Source organism: Bubalus bubalis, chromosome 16 (genome assembly GCF_019923935.1).
Source record: "Bubalus bubalis isolate 160015118507 breed Murrah chromosome 16, NDDB_SH_1, whole genome shotgun sequence".
In the NCBI taxonomy this organism is placed as follows: Eukaryota; Metazoa; Chordata; class Mammalia; order Artiodactyla; family Bovidae; genus Bubalus; species Bubalus bubalis.
In genome coordinates, this window is record NC_059172.1 from 8,103,736 (window position 1) to 8,123,200 (window position 19,465).

The 19,465-nt window shown below is 37.2% G+C and overlaps 1 protein-coding gene across 4 annotated transcripts in view; it reads left to right on the forward strand.

The window, feature by feature from the left end:
* CKAP5 (cytoskeleton associated protein 5) overlaps positions 1 to 19,465 on the forward strand; it is a 103,042-nt gene that overhangs the window by 36,090 nt on the left and 47,487 nt on the right. For 2 of the 4 annotated variants that reach the window (XM_025266108.2, XM_025266109.2), the window contains exons 2-9: positions 2,328 to 2,421; positions 2,919 to 3,112; positions 4,893 to 5,099; positions 8,451 to 8,622; positions 9,224 to 9,356; positions 9,606 to 9,706; positions 11,536 to 11,649; positions 17,127 to 17,231. In XM_025266108.2, coding sequence (XP_025121893.2) covers positions 2,362 to 2,421; positions 2,919 to 3,112; positions 4,893 to 5,099; positions 8,451 to 8,622; positions 9,224 to 9,356; positions 9,606 to 9,706; positions 11,536 to 11,649; positions 17,127 to 17,231 — 1,086 coding nt within the window. In that variant the 5' untranslated portion in view covers positions 2,328 to 2,361. The remainder of the gene's footprint in view (positions 1 to 2,327; positions 2,422 to 2,918; positions 3,113 to 4,892; positions 5,100 to 8,450; positions 8,623 to 9,223; positions 9,357 to 9,605; positions 9,707 to 11,535; positions 11,650 to 17,126; positions 17,232 to 19,465) is intronic. The other 2 variants (XM_025266106.2, XM_025266107.2) reach the window with 1 other exon arrangement.

Sequence of the window (19,465 nt, forward strand, 5' to 3'; positions counted from 1 at the left end):
AGACCTTTCATGTTTGGCTTCCTTCACTTAGCGTCGTGTGTGTGAGGTTCGTCCATGTTGTAACGTGTATCAGTAAGTACTTCATTCTCACCGAAGGCTGAGTAATGGTCCGTTGTATGTACGTATCAGTTTATTTATTCATCCACCAGTGGACATTCAGGCTAACTTTTGGCATGTTCATGTACTTGTTGGAGTAGCTGCTTTCAGCACTTCCAGCTCTTTTAGGCGCTGTGTAATATATCCAGTGAATATGCCACTGTTCATTCTCTCTCTGATGAATGTGTGAGGTGTTTTCAACATTGGACTTTGACAGCCACCGTCGCTGTAAGTGTCTTCTGGTGCATCTGCAGTTGGTGTCAGTTTCTAGGGTGTGCACCTGGCAATGGAGTTGCCAGATAGTAGAGAATGTGCGTTTTCAAGTTAAATAACATAATACTGTTCTCCAAACTCCTGTATTTTCTCACTATTGCTTTATTAGCCTTCTCAAAGATTCTCTGACTCCTACTCTAAAACACAGTGCTGTTGTTTCACAGAGTCTTGGGGATTTTGAAGAGACGTCTTAATGCAAGTTTCATTTACTCTAATAAACTTTTACAATTCAATCTCTAATATTTTTTCCTGGGATATTTCCTGCATTTAAATGGGAGGCAACAAGTTGCAAAGGAAGAATCTTAGTGTGAGCTGCTGCCTGCCAGTTTTGTTGTTTTTGGCAAATTATTGAATCTGTAAGCCTAGTGTTTAAAGTGGGAAGAATATTTTTCTTTCGTGTAGTTGTTGTTAGTATAATGAATCCACAATTAAAAAAAATACTTTTCACAGTGCCTGACTTATAGCAGACAGTATCAAGGCATATATTCAAGTTTAAATAAATATTGATTGAAGACATATTTTATGTCAGACGTGGCCTGAGGACAGAGAGATAAACAAGATCTCTTTTGTGTTATTTATAATATTGAAAAATTTGAGACAATTTAAATGTCCACTGTTAGAATTGGTAATTATGGTACATTCATAAAATGCAACGCATTTAGACTTTAACTCAAACAGTAAGGAATCTGCCTGTGAGGCAGGAGACCAGGGTTCGATACGTGGGTTGGGAAGTTCCTCTGGAGAAGGGAATGGTGATCCACTCCAGTATTCTTGCCTGGAGAATTCCACGGACAGAGAAGCCTGGCGGGCTACAGTCCCTGGGGTCGCAAAGAGTTGGACATGACTGAGCGACTAACACACACATAAAGTGCAATGCCACCTTTAAACATCATGTTCTCAAATATGAGGAAATGTTTGTGACCATGTAAGAAAAAAATTACAAGAAGATTAGCCCTTTTTCGTATAATTTATACACTGCATGTACATTGAAAGAAATATAGAAAGATTCAAGTGGATACATTTCAGTGTTCATCATGGTTACTAATTGGTATGAAATTGTATTTTAATACTTTCCTTCTTTATGTATTTTCTGTACTTTGGAGATTTTCTACAGCTGTATTATCTAAATGAATAGCATAAAATTGTTAAAGGAATGTTGACATAAACCTCACTAACTAAAAAATGATTTAATGTTTATGAAGAATTAGTTTATTGGGGGATTTAATTTTTTGCTAGTTTATATTTTGTTGTTGTTCTGTCAGTCGTGTCTGACTCTTTGCTGTCCCATGGACTGTAACACTCCCGACTCCTCTGTTGTCCACTACCTCTTGAAGTTTTCTTAACTTCATGGCCGTTGAGTTGGTGATGCTCTCCAACTCTCATCCTCTGCCACACCCTTCTCCTTTCCCAGTGTCTCAGACTTCAGTCTTTCCCAGCATCAGCGTCTTTTCATTGAGTCAGTTCTTCACATCAGTGGCTGAAGTATTGGAGCTTCAGCGTCAGTCCTTCAATGAATATTCAGGGTTTATTTCCTTTAGTTTATATAGACATATTTATTTACCAGGATTAGGTAGAGAGCTAGGTAGCATTGAGGTTTTTTCATGTTGCTTATTTGCCTTATGGAATTTTGAATTAAAAGTATGATTTATCTTTGAAACTTTTCTTGCCTTTTTTAAAAGGCCAAATAGTTTAGCTCTTCTGTTTTATTCTAGCTTTGTCACAGATTTAAGAAGTTCTCATTTGGGAAAATACATATAAGCATCTTTTTAAAAAAATAGTATCTGTCCTTTCTATTTATTTATTCAGATTTTTATTAATTTTTTGTTTACTTTTTAAATGTTCTATTAATAGAATTAAATGGGCATTTGACCAAAGAATGAGATTCTTTTGTTGGTGTGTGCTTGATAAAAGAGAGCTTGGTTGCTAGAGTTAATGGATTCTGATGTTTATCTGACCAGGAATTACTCTTAATTATAAGGAGAAACTGGAAGCATGATGGGAGATGACAGTGAGTGGATGAAACTGCCGGTTGATCAGAAATGTGAACACAAGGTAAGACTCTTCTGGAACTCAAATTTTACTGTCATTGGCTTGTTTTGTCAGCAGTTATACTGCATAGTATAGTACAAAGCTGCCGAATGATTACACAATACAACCAGAAAAACAGCCTGCTTTGGAGATTGGACACTTTCAGCAGGAAACTGTCTCATGTTTGAATCGTTACCTCTTTAATGTCCTGTTACAAAGAAATAATGACTAATACTTAGATACAAAGTGTGATACATTTATAGTGGCCAGTTTATGAATTCTAGAAGGCTTTGGTAGAATATCATTAATATTAAACACAAGAAAAAGTTTATTAGCTAATCTTTAAAAAGAAAGAAAATCAACTCTCTGGATTTCTTAAGCTTCGTTTTTGTTTCTGATCTGGGATCCTTTGTTCAAATTACCTGGTATAAGATAGTCACCACCCCCCCCCCCCCAATAGTAGATGATAATATCAGTAAATTTTGTTTTGTTTTAATTGTTTCAAAATACTTTTCTTTTAGCTGTGGAAAGCAAGGTTAAGTGGGTATGAAGAAGCCCTGAAGATCTTCCAGAAAATAAAAGATGAAAAGAGCCCAGAATGGTCCAAATTTTTAGGATTGATCAAAAAGTTTGTGACAGATTCCAATGCAGTGGTTCAGTTGAAAGGATTAGAAGCTGCACTTGTTTATGTTGAAAATGCCCATGTAGCAGGAAAGTAAGTACTTTCTTTCCAACTATTCTGGTAAAAACCCCTGTCTGGTGCTACATGGATTAATTATGTATTTTTATGGATCACTGTGCTTAGCACTTTTGGAGGATATTCATTTCTTAACTTTCATAGCTCCTTGACCCTTGTTTCTCATTCAGTCTTTATCTGCTTTCAGAAGTATAAATGGTACATGAGATTTTTAGAGAGGAGCAAATTAGAAATCAGACACTGAGTTTTTTCCTTAGAGTTTGATGAGCAAGTGATTCTCTCCTGCTGAGATTTTTGTATGAGAATTACTCTAAGAGGAAAAATTTTTAGAAGAAACTGAGGTGGTTAGTAAACACATCAGGATTTCACTGAAAACATTTGAGCATTACTAAAATCTTTTTCTTAACAATGGTTCCAGGCTGCGTCATCTTAGAGTCACATCTTTCTCCCTATGGTCATTAGGCATTTTTCTCTCTTAGGAGAGGTAAGTTACAACCTCTGTAACTCCCAGTTTATTGGTTGATAGATGTATCTAGTCACTCCAGTCTCCCATACCTCATAAACATGACTTTTCTAACACTAGTCTTTATGTCATTGAAAGGAGTCCTCCATACTGAAAAAAAACGGGGACCCTTGACCCAATTGCACAAGAAATATGTATATCCATCCCTCAGTGTCTCCAGGGGAATTGTTTCCAGGACAAAACTCCATACCCCCCCATGCCTTAGGATATAGCAAAATTACAGATGTTCAAGTCCCTTACATGAAATGGCCTAATATTTGCATATGACATATAGCCTACATCCATCTTCCATCTCTAGGTTACTCTTAATACCTGACACGGTGTAAATACTATGTAAACAGTTGTGACTACAATGTAAATGATGTGTAAGTAGTTGCTGGCTGCATGGCTCTTGCTTTTTGGAACTTTCCAGAATTTTTTTATCCAAATATTTTTGATCTGAATTCAGTTGAATCCACAGGTGAAGAATCCAGGGATAAAGAAGACACCAGTATAGATAAAGAAGACACCAATATGTACTTGACTCACCTCAAAATTTATACCTAGAAAGACAGTCATTAATTTGACAGTTTTGTTAACCAGCATCACCAACTTTCCCTTGCCATCAGTGAGACAGTTGCTCTTTTAATTTCATTTTTCTTCTGATACTAGAAACTTTTTGATAAATGCTGTGTGTGATCCAAACCCACTCAGTTTCTCTAATTTCCAGCAGTACAGGTTTCATTTAATTTAGAAGAGACTCAAAGCAATAAAAATACTGTAAAGTCTTGCCAAGGAGTCAGGAGCAGCCTTTTGTTATTAAAGGTGCATATCCATTCCTTCTGTGAAGAAATTCTCTGTCCTAAAAAGTGTTTAAAATGACTTTTAAAATTTTTCCAAAAAAAGCAAGAACTCTGTTATGTTATTTTTATAAAATGTATGTGTATCTATCTGTTTATCTGTGCATATAGAAAAGTCTAGAAGGATGGATACCATAAAGTTGAAAGTAGTTTTCTCTGGGTAGTGAGATTTCAAGGTATTTTTGCCTTCTTATTTAAATTTCTTCTCTGTATAAATAGAAACTGATCTGCTGTGACATGTCTTAAATGAAAATAGTTTGCATAAGTTTTTTTTTTTAATGTTCTTGAATATAAATGTTTAGAGTCTCATTTACTATATTTCTAAGTGTTTTTTTTAAAAAGTATTTGTTTCCCCCACTTTGCTTGAGCCTTTCCAGCTCTTTCCACTCACGTGTGCTTTTATGAGTATGGTTGCTATTGTTTGTAATCTATACAGAACCACGGGAGAGGTTGTGTCAGGTGTTGTAAGTAAAGTATTCAACCAACCCAAAGCCAAAGCCAAGGAGCTAGGCATGGAGATTTGTCTAATGTACATAGAGATTGAGAAAGGAGAAGCTGTACAAGAGGAGCTGCTGAAAGGCCTGGACAATAAGAACCCCAAGATCGTTGTGGCCTGTATAGAGACACTGAGGAAAGCCTTAAGGTAAGACCTGTTCTTTTTGCTTTGGTTCTGTTGACTAGAATCTCTCAATTGAGTTTTGCTACCTGGTTTAAACAGAAATGAAAACTGTTGGGGTTGACTTGGCAGGCCATACTAACCAGAAAAGTGACCTGGAAAAACCAGAGCCATTCTTTAGGCTTGATACTTTGTATTCAGTAATTTTAGCCTTGAAGTGTGTTGCATAGTTAATTTATCTAAATCTCTTTCTAAGGAAGATGAATGGGGTATATTTCTGACCTGTTTTAAGATGATGAATTGACTTTTTCCTGGAAAAGCACTCCTCAGGGTATTTAACAGCTCTTTTTCTCTTATCCTCAAGCATAAATGTATGTACTTTGAAATGCTGGCTAAAGACATAGTTGTTGGCTAAAGCAAACCTTCGTTTATGTGCTTTTTAAAATAGAAGGAAATGCTGTATGCTTTTTTTTTTTTTTTTTTAAATTTTATTTTATTTTTAAACTTTACATAACTGTATTAGATTTGCCAAATATCAAAATGAATCCGCCACAGGTATACATGTGTTCCCCATCCTGAACCCTCTTCCCTCCTCCCTCCCCATTCCATCCCTCTGGGTCGTCCCAGTGCACCAGCCCCAAGCATCCAGTATCGTGCATCGAACCTGGACTGGCAACTCATTTCATACATGATATTTTACATGTTTCAATGCCATTCTCCCAAATCTTCCCACCCTCTCCCTCTCCCACAGAGTCCATAAGACTGTTCTATACATCAGTGTCTCTTTTGCTGTCTCGTACACAGGATTATTGTTACCATCTTTCTAAATTCCATATATATGCGTTAGTATACTGTATTGGTGTTTTTCTTTCTGGCTTACTTCACTCCGTAACAGAGGCATAGCAACAGAAATAGAAAATAACTTTTATGTAATAAGTTATTTTCAACCCTAGGATTTCATGTTGTTTGACAGTGAAGTTTTTCATGAATGGGATCTCTTTCAGGAACAAGCGGCTGTAATTTTCTATGGAAGTCTGAATTAGACAAACCACTAGTTTGTTCTTATCTCGCAGTCCTTCTCATCTGATATCCTGTCCCCAATACATCTACATGTGATACTTCAGAAAGCAGCTCTAGTGAAATCCTAAATGTGTGACCTATGGGTGTGAAGATCTTCCCAATTCAGTTCTCTTTTGATTTTGTATATGACCTATTTCTTGCAGAATATGCTTCCTTTGGTGTTTATCTTACATGAAAGTATCAAAATTCTTAAATTTGTTAAGCTGTCTTCAGTTTATAAGTCTGTAAACTTTGTCTTTCACTTCATTCATAACGTTCTTTCATAAAATTTGGCTTTTACTTAGATTCTTTTGTGATAAAATTTTCCTCATTCCTAACCTATTATAGTGTAATAGAGATACTATCATTTTAGAAATTTAGTGACTTGATGCATTGTCAAGATTGAGTGAGTGAATTGGACACAACTCTTTGCGACCTCATGGACTGTAGCCCACCAGGCTCCTCCATCCATGGGATTTTCCAGGCAAGAATACTGGAGTGGGTTGCCATTTTCTTCTCCAAGAGATCTTCCCGACCTAGGGATTGAACCCAGGTCTCCCGCATTGTAGGCGGACACTTTACCGTCTGAGCCACCAGGGAAGTCAGTTCTATCTTTAGTAATTGGTTTCTTAATAAAAGATATAGATATATATCATACTATATTCTACCTTAAAATTAAAACTTTCTAATCTGGAATTCTGTAAACTCTGGCTATTTCATTTTTAAGCTGACTGGGAGAATAAATGTAGGGAAAAAAAACAAGTTAGGTATGCTGTCTTATGTTTTCCTAATAGATGTTGTTGTCTATTCCCATCCCTCTATGGTTCTGTATTTATTCTAAAGCATCTCAGAATCTATAGTAGAACTACTAGATAGCTCTCTGGGACTTTATGGAACCTTCGGGCCAAACTGTTCAGTCCTTGGTTCCAGAGCTTCCTCAAGCTGTCTATGTTAGCTTTCAGTCAGTTCAGTTCAGTTCAGTCGCTCAGTCATGTCCGACTCTTTCCGAGAGCGCGCCAAGCCTCTCTGTCCATCACCAACTCCTGGAGTTCACCCAGACTCACATCCATCAAGTCAGTGATGCCATCCAGCCATCTCATCCTCTGTTGTCCCCTCCTCCTCCTGCGCCCAATCCCTCCCAGCATCAGAGTCTTTTCCAATGAGTCAACTCTTCGCATGAGGTGGCCAAAGTACTGGAGTTTCAGCTTTCGCATTATTCCTTCCAAAGAACACTCAGGGCTGATCTCCTTCAGAATGGACTGGTTGGATCTCCCTGCAGTCCAGGGGACTCTCAAGAGTCTTCTCCAGCACCACAGTTCAAAAGCATCAATTCTTTGGCACTCAGCCTCTTCATAGTCCAACTCTCACATCCATACATGACCACTGGAAAAACCATAGCCTTGACTAGATGGACCTTTGTTGGCAAAGTAATATCTCCGCTTTTGAATATGCTATCTAGGTTGGTCATAACTTTTTTTCCAAGGAGTAAGCGTCTTTTAATTGCATGGCTTCAGTCACCATCTGCAGTGATTTTGGAGCCCCCAAAAATAAAGTCTGACACTGTTTCCACTGTATTTTGAATGAAAGACGCACTGCCAGGATTAGTGATCTGTCAAGCAGAGTGAATCCCCGTAATTACATAGAAAGTTAATAAAAGATTATTAAAAATAAATTTCACTCATTTAACTATTTATAAATTGATTTGTGTGTATTTTAAGCTTTTATATGTACATACATATATATTTAAGATGTTACATGAGTGTTGGTCTATTTTAGATTTAAGTAATTCCTAGACTGATTACCTAGAAAGTTTTTAAATGGTAGTATTATTTTGGACTCTGGACATTAAATAACATTCTTGGAAGAAAGGCATCTAAATACAGATGTTGTTTTAAGTTCCTTTTTTCTTCTTCCCTGAAAAAAACTTGACCTATATATGTCCCTATTGTATATAGATATAAAAACTGAGTTTGAGTGAATTCAAGTTAATATTTTACCCAAGCATAGTGCATGCTAATGCTAAGTCACTTCAGTCATGTCCGACTCTGTGCGACCCCATAGACGGCAGCCCACCAGGCTCCCCGGTCCCTGGGATTCTCCAGGCAAGAACACTGGAGTGGGTTGCCATTTCCTTCTCCAGTGCATGAAAGTGAAAAGTGAAAGTGAAGTCGCTCAGTCGTGTCCGACTCTTAGCGACCCCATGGACTGCAGCCTACCAGGCTCCTCTGTCCATGGGATTTTCCAGGCAAGAGCACTGGAGTGGAGTGCCATTGCCTTTTCCAACGGTGACAGGTTTTTCCCCCCAATTTTTAATTCCAGTGAATTCGGTTCCAAAATCATCTTACTGAAGCCAATTATCAAAGTGTTGCCAAAACTCTTTGAATCTCGAGAGAAGGCTGTTCGAGATGAAGCCAAATTAATTGCTGTAGAGATTTATAGATGGATTCGAGATGCTCTGAGACCCCCGTTACAAAACATAAACCCTGTCCAGGTAAGGCACTACGTTTTCTGGTTGCCTTTATATAAGGTTGATATGGAGATAGCTCCTTCCTGTCGTTGTTGTTGATAATCTATCCTTACAAATAATTATTTTTCATTCTTTACTTTGAAATCTGTTTTTTCCAAGCATACCTGTTTCTGCTGTTACTTTTGTCCACTCAAGTTAAATACTGTGTATTCTGTGATACCAGTATGTTAGTGTCAAAACTATAACAGTTTAAAAGATCCTTTTATAATACTGTAGGACTTAATATCCATTTGGACAGAATGGATTCTACTTATTTTTTATATTTTGGTTGGTTTTAGAGATACTATTTGATGCAAATATATGTGAATTCATGAAATAATAAGAGTGTCTTAAAAAGTGGATTTTATTCTTTTCTAACTGTTTAGTCACACATCTTCATTGTAGTAGATATACGTTGGTTTGACTTTTACTACAAAATGTACACAATTTAAGTTTATCTTTTCTGATTTGCCTTATTAGAGCCGCATAAATAAGAAATTGGGTTCAGGTCTGTTAGTAAATATAAATACATTCTCTAATAGCAGAGATCTAGATATGTTTTTTAAATATTTTATGGTATTTGCAGTTGAAAGAACTAGAAGAAGAGTGGGTCAAGCTGCCAACAGGTGCTCCTAGACCAGCTAGGTTTCTGCGTTCCCAGCAAGAACTAGAAGCTAAATTGGAACAGCAACAGTCTGCTGGTGGAGATGCTGAGGGAGGTAAGCCACTTATCAACACTGGTTTCTGTAAAAAATTAGCAAGACAGGCCCTGTAACAGGAACCTGTGTTCACAAGGTAAATTTTATAGGACCGCCATTTGATAAAATACAAGTTGTTTGTAGGATTAATAATTCTGGTCCCTCCTGTGGCAAGATTGCATCAGGAGTGTGAAAGGACAACTGACGACTGTTTGGTAAGTAAAACCATTTCATCCATTTTTAAGGTTTGTTTTGTTTTCCTCCTGGAAGGTGGTGACGATGGTGATGAGGTACCACAGATAGATGCTTATGAGCTTTTGGAAGCAGTAGAAATTCTTTCCAAGCTTCCCAAAGACTTTTATGACAAAATTGTAAGTAATGGTAAACTTCTTTCATTTATGTCATGTTTAATAGTTACTTGAATATTGTTGTAGAGTGCTCTGCTGAGCCCTCTTCCTGGCACACCCTCTTCTACCTTATCTCCCCTATTAGAATGAGTCAGTGGTTTCTTCTTGGTTCCCATACTAGTTTGAATAAGTGCCTACATTAGTCCATTTTTTCACATCTTGCCAGAAACCCAAACATTATTCTTGACTTTTAACTTTTCCTCATTTTCTGTCTGGTCTTACCTTTAAATATATCTCAAATTCATTCTCTTTTCTCCATCCCCAGGGTTTCTTTCTCTACCCAAGGGTTACTGCTTTTTGTTTTTCCCCTTCCCCAAGGTTTCTTGACCTTGACGCTGTTGACATTTTGTGGCCAGATGTTTGTTTGGGGGATTGTCTGTGCACTGTAGGCTGTTGAGCAGCATCTCTGACCTTTATCAGTCAGATATTAATAATACCATTCCTCCAAGTCATGACAATCAAAAATGTCTCCAGACTTTGCCAAGTATACCCCAAGAGTCAAAATTACCCCCAACTGAGAAAGTCTTGTCCCAACCATTACCATCAGCTCTTGCCATATATGCTGCAGTATCTTCCACAAGACTCCCTGTCTGCTCTTGCCTCCTTCCCATTATATTTCACAGTATAATTAGAGGTGTCATTTTCATTCTGATAATGGAAATCTTTCTATATTATTGCCTCATTAAAATCTTTCAATGGCTTCCATGGGTTTTAAGATGATGTTTGAAATCATACTGTAGTCCTTGAGGCAATCTATGGTACGTTTGAGGCCTCCATGTACCTTCCAGCCACATGTCTAATTACTGTCACTTCCCATGCTCCAGTCATACTGAATTTCTCCTGGTATCAAACGCACCAGACTTTTTTTCCACCCTAAACTCTGGGCTTTGTCATACGCTGTTCTTTCTGCCTATAACACTGTTTCCCCCCTTTCCCATTTACCCCATAGTATCTCTTCATCATCCAGATCCCACCTTAAGCATCACTTTGGGGAAGAGGTCTTACCTGATAACCTAAACTGAGTTAAATCCTTTGCTATCTGAAAGCAGCTTGTACTTCTCCTTTCCCAGTGGTCATGACCTGATAGTTATTTATTGAAGGTCTACCTCTACTATCAGCTCCTTGGGTATTCTGTTATCTTCTGATGAACAAATATATATTTGATAAATTGAAGTGAATTATAATTACCTCCAAGATGACGCATTTGTCATCTTGTATCCCTAGTTCTTTCCAACAGTGAATATTCGAATTCAGATTCTAGTGAAGCATTTTCTACTTTATGACCACAAAGCAAACCAAAAAAAAAATAACACTATACCTACAGTTTGGAAAACTAATATCAGAATTAGAATAGTATTGGTTGTTGGTTATATGTTTGTTCTTGTCTGGTGTTTCTAATGTTAGCAGTATAGAAATTCCTCTCTCCTGTAGATGTGCTACTGTGAGATATGCTAGAAATGCTTCTATTAGTGTTTTCTGTTTAACACTTGCTCGAAATTTACGTAGAAAATGAGAAGAACAATCTGTGGTGTTTCATCCTGCTTATTTATTGTAGAACATTAGGATTATGAAATGTTACAAAAATACTTTTTACATATGAACAAAATTTTATACACATGAATGTAACATTCTGCTTGGCTACATAGTTTTGTAATGTTGATTTCTAACTAGCTTTAGAAAGTTTCTAAAAAACAAAAAAATAGATATCTTTGAATTAGTAGCACACAAGAAATAGACTTTTGTTTTGCTTTCTTGTTTTCTGTTCTCCAAGTGACTCATATTGTGTCTTGTAGGAGGCAAAAAAATGGCAAGAAAGAAAAGAAGCCCTGGAAGCTGTGGAAGTACTAGTGAAAAATCCCAAACTGGAAGCAGGCGATTATGCAGATTTAGTAAAAGCTTTGAAGAAGGTACATATGAGGAGTTTCAGCACTGGTATCCCAACAGCAGGCCAGGCCGCTAGTTTCCTTCATCACTCATCTTTTCTACCACAGTTAGCACCGCCATTCAGGGAACACTGTTGATTGTTTTTTAATTATATGCATACATATTTTTTTAAGGGTTATTTAAAATGATCGGTCTTAGGTTAGTTTAGAGGGATTGGTTTTTAATCTTTGTTAATTATCACTTTGACTGTAAATATGCTATTTGATAGCATACACAAACATTAAGAAATAGAGAATCTTGCTGATCTAGAACGAAATATTCTAGTTTTATAATTCTACAGAATGAGCCTTTTAAATTGGGTCTATTTAATGGAACAAATATTAGATGTGAAGAGTATTTTTCATTAGGTAGGTAGTAAGTGATACCACACTATTAACATGTAAAGTGAAGCACAGGACCTGGGGATATGTGGTCAGTTATAAAGCAGGTAAGTACTAAATAAGAAAGAAATATTTTAGAAAATACTCTTTGGTATTACTTAGTTCCAAGCAAGTTGAATGCTGGGGTGGATATTTTTGTATGTAGTGGCTTTTCATAAAATCTGTAAGTCAGGTCAGACACTTGTGGATGTTGTTTTAATAGAGCTTAAAAGACTGAAGGTGTCTTCGTTTTTTTTTTTTTTTTTTTTTAAGGCACCTTCTTGAATATAGCAAGGATAAAATGTTGTATTTGCTTCTTCAGCTTGAAATTAATAGAGGATTAGCATGGTGGGGCAGAGAAGGCAATGGCACCCCACCCCAGTACTCTTGCCTGGAAAATCCCATGGATGGAGGAGCCTGGTGGGCTGCAGTCCATGTGGTCACTAAGAGTCGAACACGACTGAGCGACTTCACTTTCACTTTTCACTTTTATGCATTGAAGAAGGCAATGGCACCCCACTCCAGTGTTCTTGCCTGGAGAATCCCAGGGACGGGGGAGCCTAGTGGGCTGCCGTCTGTGGGGTCGCACAGAGTCGGACACGACTGAAGCGACTTAGCAGCAGCAGCAGCAGCATGGTGGGGGGTAAGGGAGGTTACTCTTTAATTAAATGAATATGTAAGTAGAGTAATTCTCATTATTCGTGGTAGTTATGTTCTATAATGTCACCACAAACACTGAATTAGCAAATGCTGAACCACTGCTCCAAGAGAAGATACAGGGTTAAGGTCCTGCAGCCCTATGGTCACATTTTCATCAACTGATCAATGCATAACCTTGTTTTATTCTGTTTGAAGATGTCTTATTCACTATATGTGATTGATTCCTTACCATTGAACTCACAGCAGTATAACTCATGCCTGAACAAAGTCTGCCTAACACATTTATTTTCTCTGAAAGAGACATCACTGCCTTTTTGCATGTAAGAACACCAGAGAGCACCTCAGCACTATACTTGTGGGTCACTTTAAACAGTGGGAGCACCAACCAAAAGCACAAAAATGTAGGAAAAAACCCATGGCAGTAAACTAGACTATGAAAAAGACTCTTGTTTACAGTGTAAGAGCTAAAAGACAAAGGCAGAGTATTGCATTGTTCATCTCAGCTGGGAATGTGCATATCAGGCAATTCAGATTTTTCCCAGCCCTGTGCTTATCTGTGAGTAACCAGGAAAGTGCCTCAATTATTGATTTGGGGCTTATCAGTTAATTTTAATGGATAGATGAATTTGCAAATGTGAAATTCGTGAATAATGAGGCTGGACTGTATTTTCTCATAGTCAGTCTTCCTTTGCTTTCCTCCAAGTAGGATTTGGAGACAGGGATATAATTTGTCAAAATCATTGTTCCTCTGTCATCTATCTTGAAGAGCCACAGACCCAGGCAAGACTACAGTCATCTCTTGATAGCCCCAGGTTGGGGGAAAAGGTGGGCAGAGGGTTGGTTCCAGGAGCTCCCATCTACACTAAAATCTGCTCAAGTTCCTTGTATAAAAGGGCATAGTGCAATGAGTACTGTTGGCCTCCGGAATCTGCAGTTACAAAGGACTGACTGTTGTTAAAAGGGAATGGCCCTAGGGAAAAGATTCACCAACCTGGAGCCTAGGAAGAGAGAGGAAGGGTAGAAGGCAGTAAGAGGGATTCTGGTGACCTTGAAGAGAGCTTCAGATTCTCTGTAAGTTCTAGCATATAATTTTTAAAATCAGGAATCTTATGGAAACATGATATATTGCACTGAATTCTCAATGCCTCAAATAAAAGCTTTTGTTTTTCCTCATGTAATGATCAGGAATGTTCATTGGAATCAGGAATGTTAATAATTGATGTTCTCTACATGCATTTTCTTAGGATATTAGCTTTTCAGATGAAAACTGTTCTGTGATTTCCATTGGTTTTGTGACTGTGAATATAAACTCTCACTGTGTTCTATACAGAGAAGGTCATGGATTTTTATATCTGGATAGACATAAACAGTGGATCTGTGTGAGATCTTATGGTAGCAGGAGGCACGTCTTTCCCTCTTCACATGGTGGAGTTGGGGCAGTCAATCAGAGGCTACAAACCAGTAAAAAGAAACTTAATTTTGTGGCTAAAATATTTAAAACCATGAAAAATTAATGTCAATATAAATTAACATGAAACATGATATTTTTGTTTTTGTATTTTCTATTTTAGTTACTTATAGACAAACTTCATATTGTTTTTGTTTTATTATATAGTTGATTTATAGTGTTGTGTTAATTTCTATTGTACAGCAGAGTGATTCAGTTATATATATGTATTTTTTTAATATTTTTTCCATTATAGTTTATCCCAAGAAATTGAATATAGTTCCCTGTTCAGTACAGTAGCACCTTATTGTTTATTGACCTTCCATATGCTAGTTTGCATCTGCTAATCCCACTCTTATCCTTCCCTCCCCACGCCCCCGCCCCGTGTCCAGCCCCAGATCCATGTTATGTTGACTTAATTGGTCTTTGTGGACCCATCCATCTTCCCTCCATAGTGTCTTCTCTCTTGTCTTTATCAAGTAATCTTACCAGTTTCCCAGTTTTTTTCCTTAAATACAAGTAGTAAAAAGCTACTCATTTTGAAATTCTCACAGTATTCCTGAAATAATTTCTTTTAAAAATTTTTTAAAAATTTGTTATTTATTTTTGGCTGAACTGGATCCCCATTGCTGCACATGGGCTCCTTTAGTCAGGGTGGCAGGGGCCACGCTTTGTTGTAGCGTGTAGGCTTCTGGTGACCGTGGCCCTGTTTGTATTGTCTGTCAACAGTGTTTTTGTTTTGATTACTATTTAGTGGGTCACATTACTAGTTAAAGATAAGTAGTAATTGATTATTACTTAAAATCAATTAAGTAGAAGTGACAGCAATTTTAATTATAGAGTAGTTCCCATTATTTAGATTAAATTAACATTGTGAGCTATAACTTTTCTTTCCCTGATCTCAAACAGAATTACTGACTTTTTCTTCAACCCTGAAATGGAGTCCCTCCGTGTACACTGTTTTTCTTAAAAATAAACACTTTTCCATTTTCCCCATTCCTGTTTCCCAGTTAAGAACCACTTGTTTAGTCAAACTGGGATGGGTGAGAATGAGTGTTAATAGGCAAATATTGTACTGTATGCCTGGTTCATCACTTACCAATAAATGCACTCAGTCTTTTGCTATATCCTGAACTGTAATAGGTTCACAAGGTCCTTTTCAAAACTTTGCATTAGGGGTCATCAGTGTCTAAGATTCAGTTTCCATTGGCTACTGCTCTTATGGTAATGTTAGATAGTCTCTTAAGAATTCGATTGAATGATGTCCTTTAACTAGGCCAGTATAACAAAAGCACCTTTGAATGTATTAAAATACTGATGTCCAAATCCCATCCCAAATTCATGGAAGTAGTATCTCTTGCAATGGGGTCTAGCGTGTTTTTGATAACCTTTTCTAGAATATATGTTAAGATGCTAAATACAAAATCTAGCATGTAAATAATACCTGAGAGATGTTTTAGTAAAGAAAAATAAGCCAGACACAAATGCCAATATGTTCAATACAAAAATGAATAGAATTTTAATACCTAGACTTAATTATAGATTTAACAAAACATTTATTAGGACCCTGGTCTCATCTTCTCATGAGGAAAATAAATTTGCCGTGAGTTTAGAAGGAGAATGTGCTTTAGTAAAGATAGCAAAAACTTTGGGGTCAAAGCAGACTGAGTTTGAATCACAGCACTACCATTTGCTAACTCTGTGATCTTGAACGTATTAATCTCTATTTAATTTTTGAAATCCACAAAATTGAGATAATAATAGTACTTGTTTTATAGAGTAAAAATTGAATAAAGATTATAAAGCACCTATAAAGATTATAAAGCACCTATAAAATTATAGCATCTAATTTGTTTTTAATAAATGTTGGTCTTTTAATCCTTACTCCTCGGTAGGGAATGTATATATATAGGACTGTCTTGCTATGCATAATGCTGTGCATTAGGGGTTCTTTAATTCAGGGAATCTGGAATGAAATGTTCTGCTCATGAAATACCAGATCTTAGGGATAAAATCCAAAATAGAATGAAAGTATTTCTTCCACCTGGGGAAAGCATGAAAAAGCTAAGATTTGGGGGCACTTAAAAGTAAAGCATCTTTTTAGCATCAGCTGGCTTGAACAGTAAACCACAGTAAAATCCTAGCAGAAAGAAACTGAGGCAGTAGTAGTCACTGTCTTGCTAAGTTGATACAAATGCAGCTACTACCTATGAGTTTTGCTAAGTTCTGGGTTTTGTAGGGTATGCTGTAGGAGGGTGGTAGTATTAACGCTGCTGGAGGACACTCTGATGAGAGAGACTGAATACAAGCCAGATGGTCACTAGGGAACTAAAACGGCAGCTGCAAGGCCGTAAGCCCCCTCAGGAATGGTTGCAGAGGTATTTGCAATTTAGAATCCTCATCCATTTCCTTTTTTTTTTTTTAAAAAAAACATTCTTTTCCATTATGGTTTATCACAGGACACTGAATATAGAGGTCCTGCTATACAGTAGGACCTTGTTGTTATCCGTCCTATAAATAATAGTTTACATCTCCTCAGCTTCTTGAAAGTACCAACAGCACTTGTACTGGTGCTTCTTGGGTATAAATGTTAGAGCTGGTGCTCCGTGCTGTCTTGCAGAGATACTGTCTTGACTTTCCCTTCCCCAAAGCAGTCAAGAGGCCTCCAGCTTTGCTGCCAGTATGAGAGTTGCCTGCACAGTTGTGCGGTGCTGACAGCCCAGACTACCACCAGTGGGGAGTTAGAGATTTGATGTGGTTGTACGTATATTTTGTTGGTAGAGCTTTAAGGTAGGGGACTAGACATAAGGAAGAGAAGCTCCCAAATTTTATATTGTCAAAGAAGAATCTTTCCTCTTGTACAGAACAGAGTTGGCTGCCCATTACATAATAGCTTTCAGAGTTCTTTTAAGAGTAAATTTTTACTCTTTGGGACTGTGACTCCTTTGTTTTCCTTTTTTTCCACCCTTTGTAGGTTGTTGGAAAGGACACCAATGTCATGTTAGTAGCTTTGGCAGCAAAATGTCTTACTGGCCTGGCTGTTGGGCTAAGAAAGAAATTTGGACAATACGCAGGACACGTAAGTAACACTCCTTTTTCGATATAGATTAACAGTTTTATCAAGAATGGATGGCTAATTTGCTTTATGCTTTAAGACAGCTTTTGGCATAAGTTTTATTAGTACTAAGCATAGCTCATTAAAACATTTATTTTACAATAAAGATGTCAGTTGTAACTAAATTTACTAGCTTTATGTAGAAAATCAGGCACTTGACCTAAAGGACTTAATTGAGTTGATTCGCTTATTCATTTACTTACTAATATCCTGTTTTGCTCTTAAAATACAATGTACAGTATAACAGGATGAAATATAACTTGTGATAACCAGAACAGAGTAAAAATGAGAATAGGAAAGGCAGTATAAAACCAGAAATGAGATTAATGTATAAAATGTATAGTGTTTTTCTATTTTAAAAAATAATAGTTTACTTATATACTTGAGGTGGGGTTCCCTGATGACTCAGCTGGTAAAGAATCTGCCTGCAGTGTGAGAGACCTGGGTTTGATTCCTGAGTTGGGAAGATCCCCTGAAGAAGAGAAAGGCTACCCACTCCAGTATTCTGGCCAGGAGAATTCCATGGACTGTGTATAGTCCATGGGGTTGCAAAGAGTCGAACACGACTGAGCGACTTTCACTTTCACATACTTGAGATATTTTATGTAGGTTGCACTGTTGGTGATATATCAGTTTATTATAAGAAACTCTTGACTAGAGACATTTGTTGAATATAAATTTGGAAGCACTCAAGTTTGGGATGTTTTCTTTAGTTCTGGCTTCTGTCAGTTGATCTCTAAATCTTATGTTTCCTGTAAATTGACTGTACTGAACTTTAGGGTTTAACTTGCTAGCCACTTGATCATTTGATTCCCTAGATCGACTTGAGAGTCTCCTAACAGTCTCTAGTCATGTGTCAGTTTATATTGTGAAGCAAACATCTAACCTCACTTAGTTATGGTATTTGGAGCTTGCTTACTCATAGCATTAAAAATAATTTCGGAGAACTTAACTAAAAAAAACAAGACACTACCAAATAAAAATAAATCATGACTAGCTTGTTACCAGGGAAATAAAAATAAGGGTCTGTACAACCCTTAGACATGTAAATCACAAATTGGAGTAAAATTATATTCAGTATTTTATAGCATTCATTACTTATTACATAGTGTCTGTGTGTGTGTGTGTGTGTGTGTGCTATCAAATGTATTGATTAGCTTTTGGTCAGTTTTGTGTTGCTTAGAATATTTTATACTTTTGTATTAGAAATAATTTTTCAGCTGGAAAACAATTCTTAAAATACATTTTAATTTACTGATTTTATAGTTAGTTATAGATGATTATCTAGCCCTCTAGTTTGAATTCTGATCTGGCTTTCTGATTTTTGCGTGCAGCAAAAAGACTATCTCTCGTGCTTTATAGTTTGGGATATTTGTCCCCCCTTAAAATTATATACTATGTTTGATATCAAGCATGTTAGTGTGGTTCAGCTTTATTTTCGTTATTTATAAACAATCTTTTAGCAATATATGTAAAAGTGAACTTTAGCTTTACAGCTATTAAAATATCTTGATTTTTTTGATCGGTGAAAGGCAAAATGGATAAAAAGTGAAGTCATGACTGTAGCCTGCCAGGCTCCTCTGTCCATGGGATTTTCCAGGCAACAATACTGGAGTGGGTTGCCATTGTCTTCTCCAGTAGATCTTCCTGACCTAGGGATCGAACCCGAGTCTCCCGCAGTGCAGGCAGACTCTACCATTTGTAAAAGCAAAACTAAAAAACAACAACAAAAAATCTCTACCACACTAAAACAAAACCACCAACTTATTTTATGTCATGTAAAGCCAAGGACTAACATTAAGATACATGACAATGCACATAGGTGGCGTGTCTTCTATGGGTTGTTTCAGCAGCAGCGGGAAATATGGCGTGATTGAGTTCCAGCTTTTAAAACACAAGACCAATAAACTCCCTGCCTCCCTACAAGACGCAGGGTGAGGGGACAGTTCTGGGTTGCCACTGGTGAAGCATTCAGTTTGCTGCTTTGCGTCACACTTCTCATTCTTTTATTCCCAGTTAATCATTATCTGTATATAATGTAAGTCTGCAAGACCATAAATTCGCAGCTTTCAGGACAGATACCTTGCACAGTTCTTAGGGAGGTTAAACGAATACTGTAGCCCAACACCCTGCTCTCTAACTAACGTGCACACAGTGGAAGTGACGTCTCAGGTGATGGATGGGACAGGCAGGGGGTG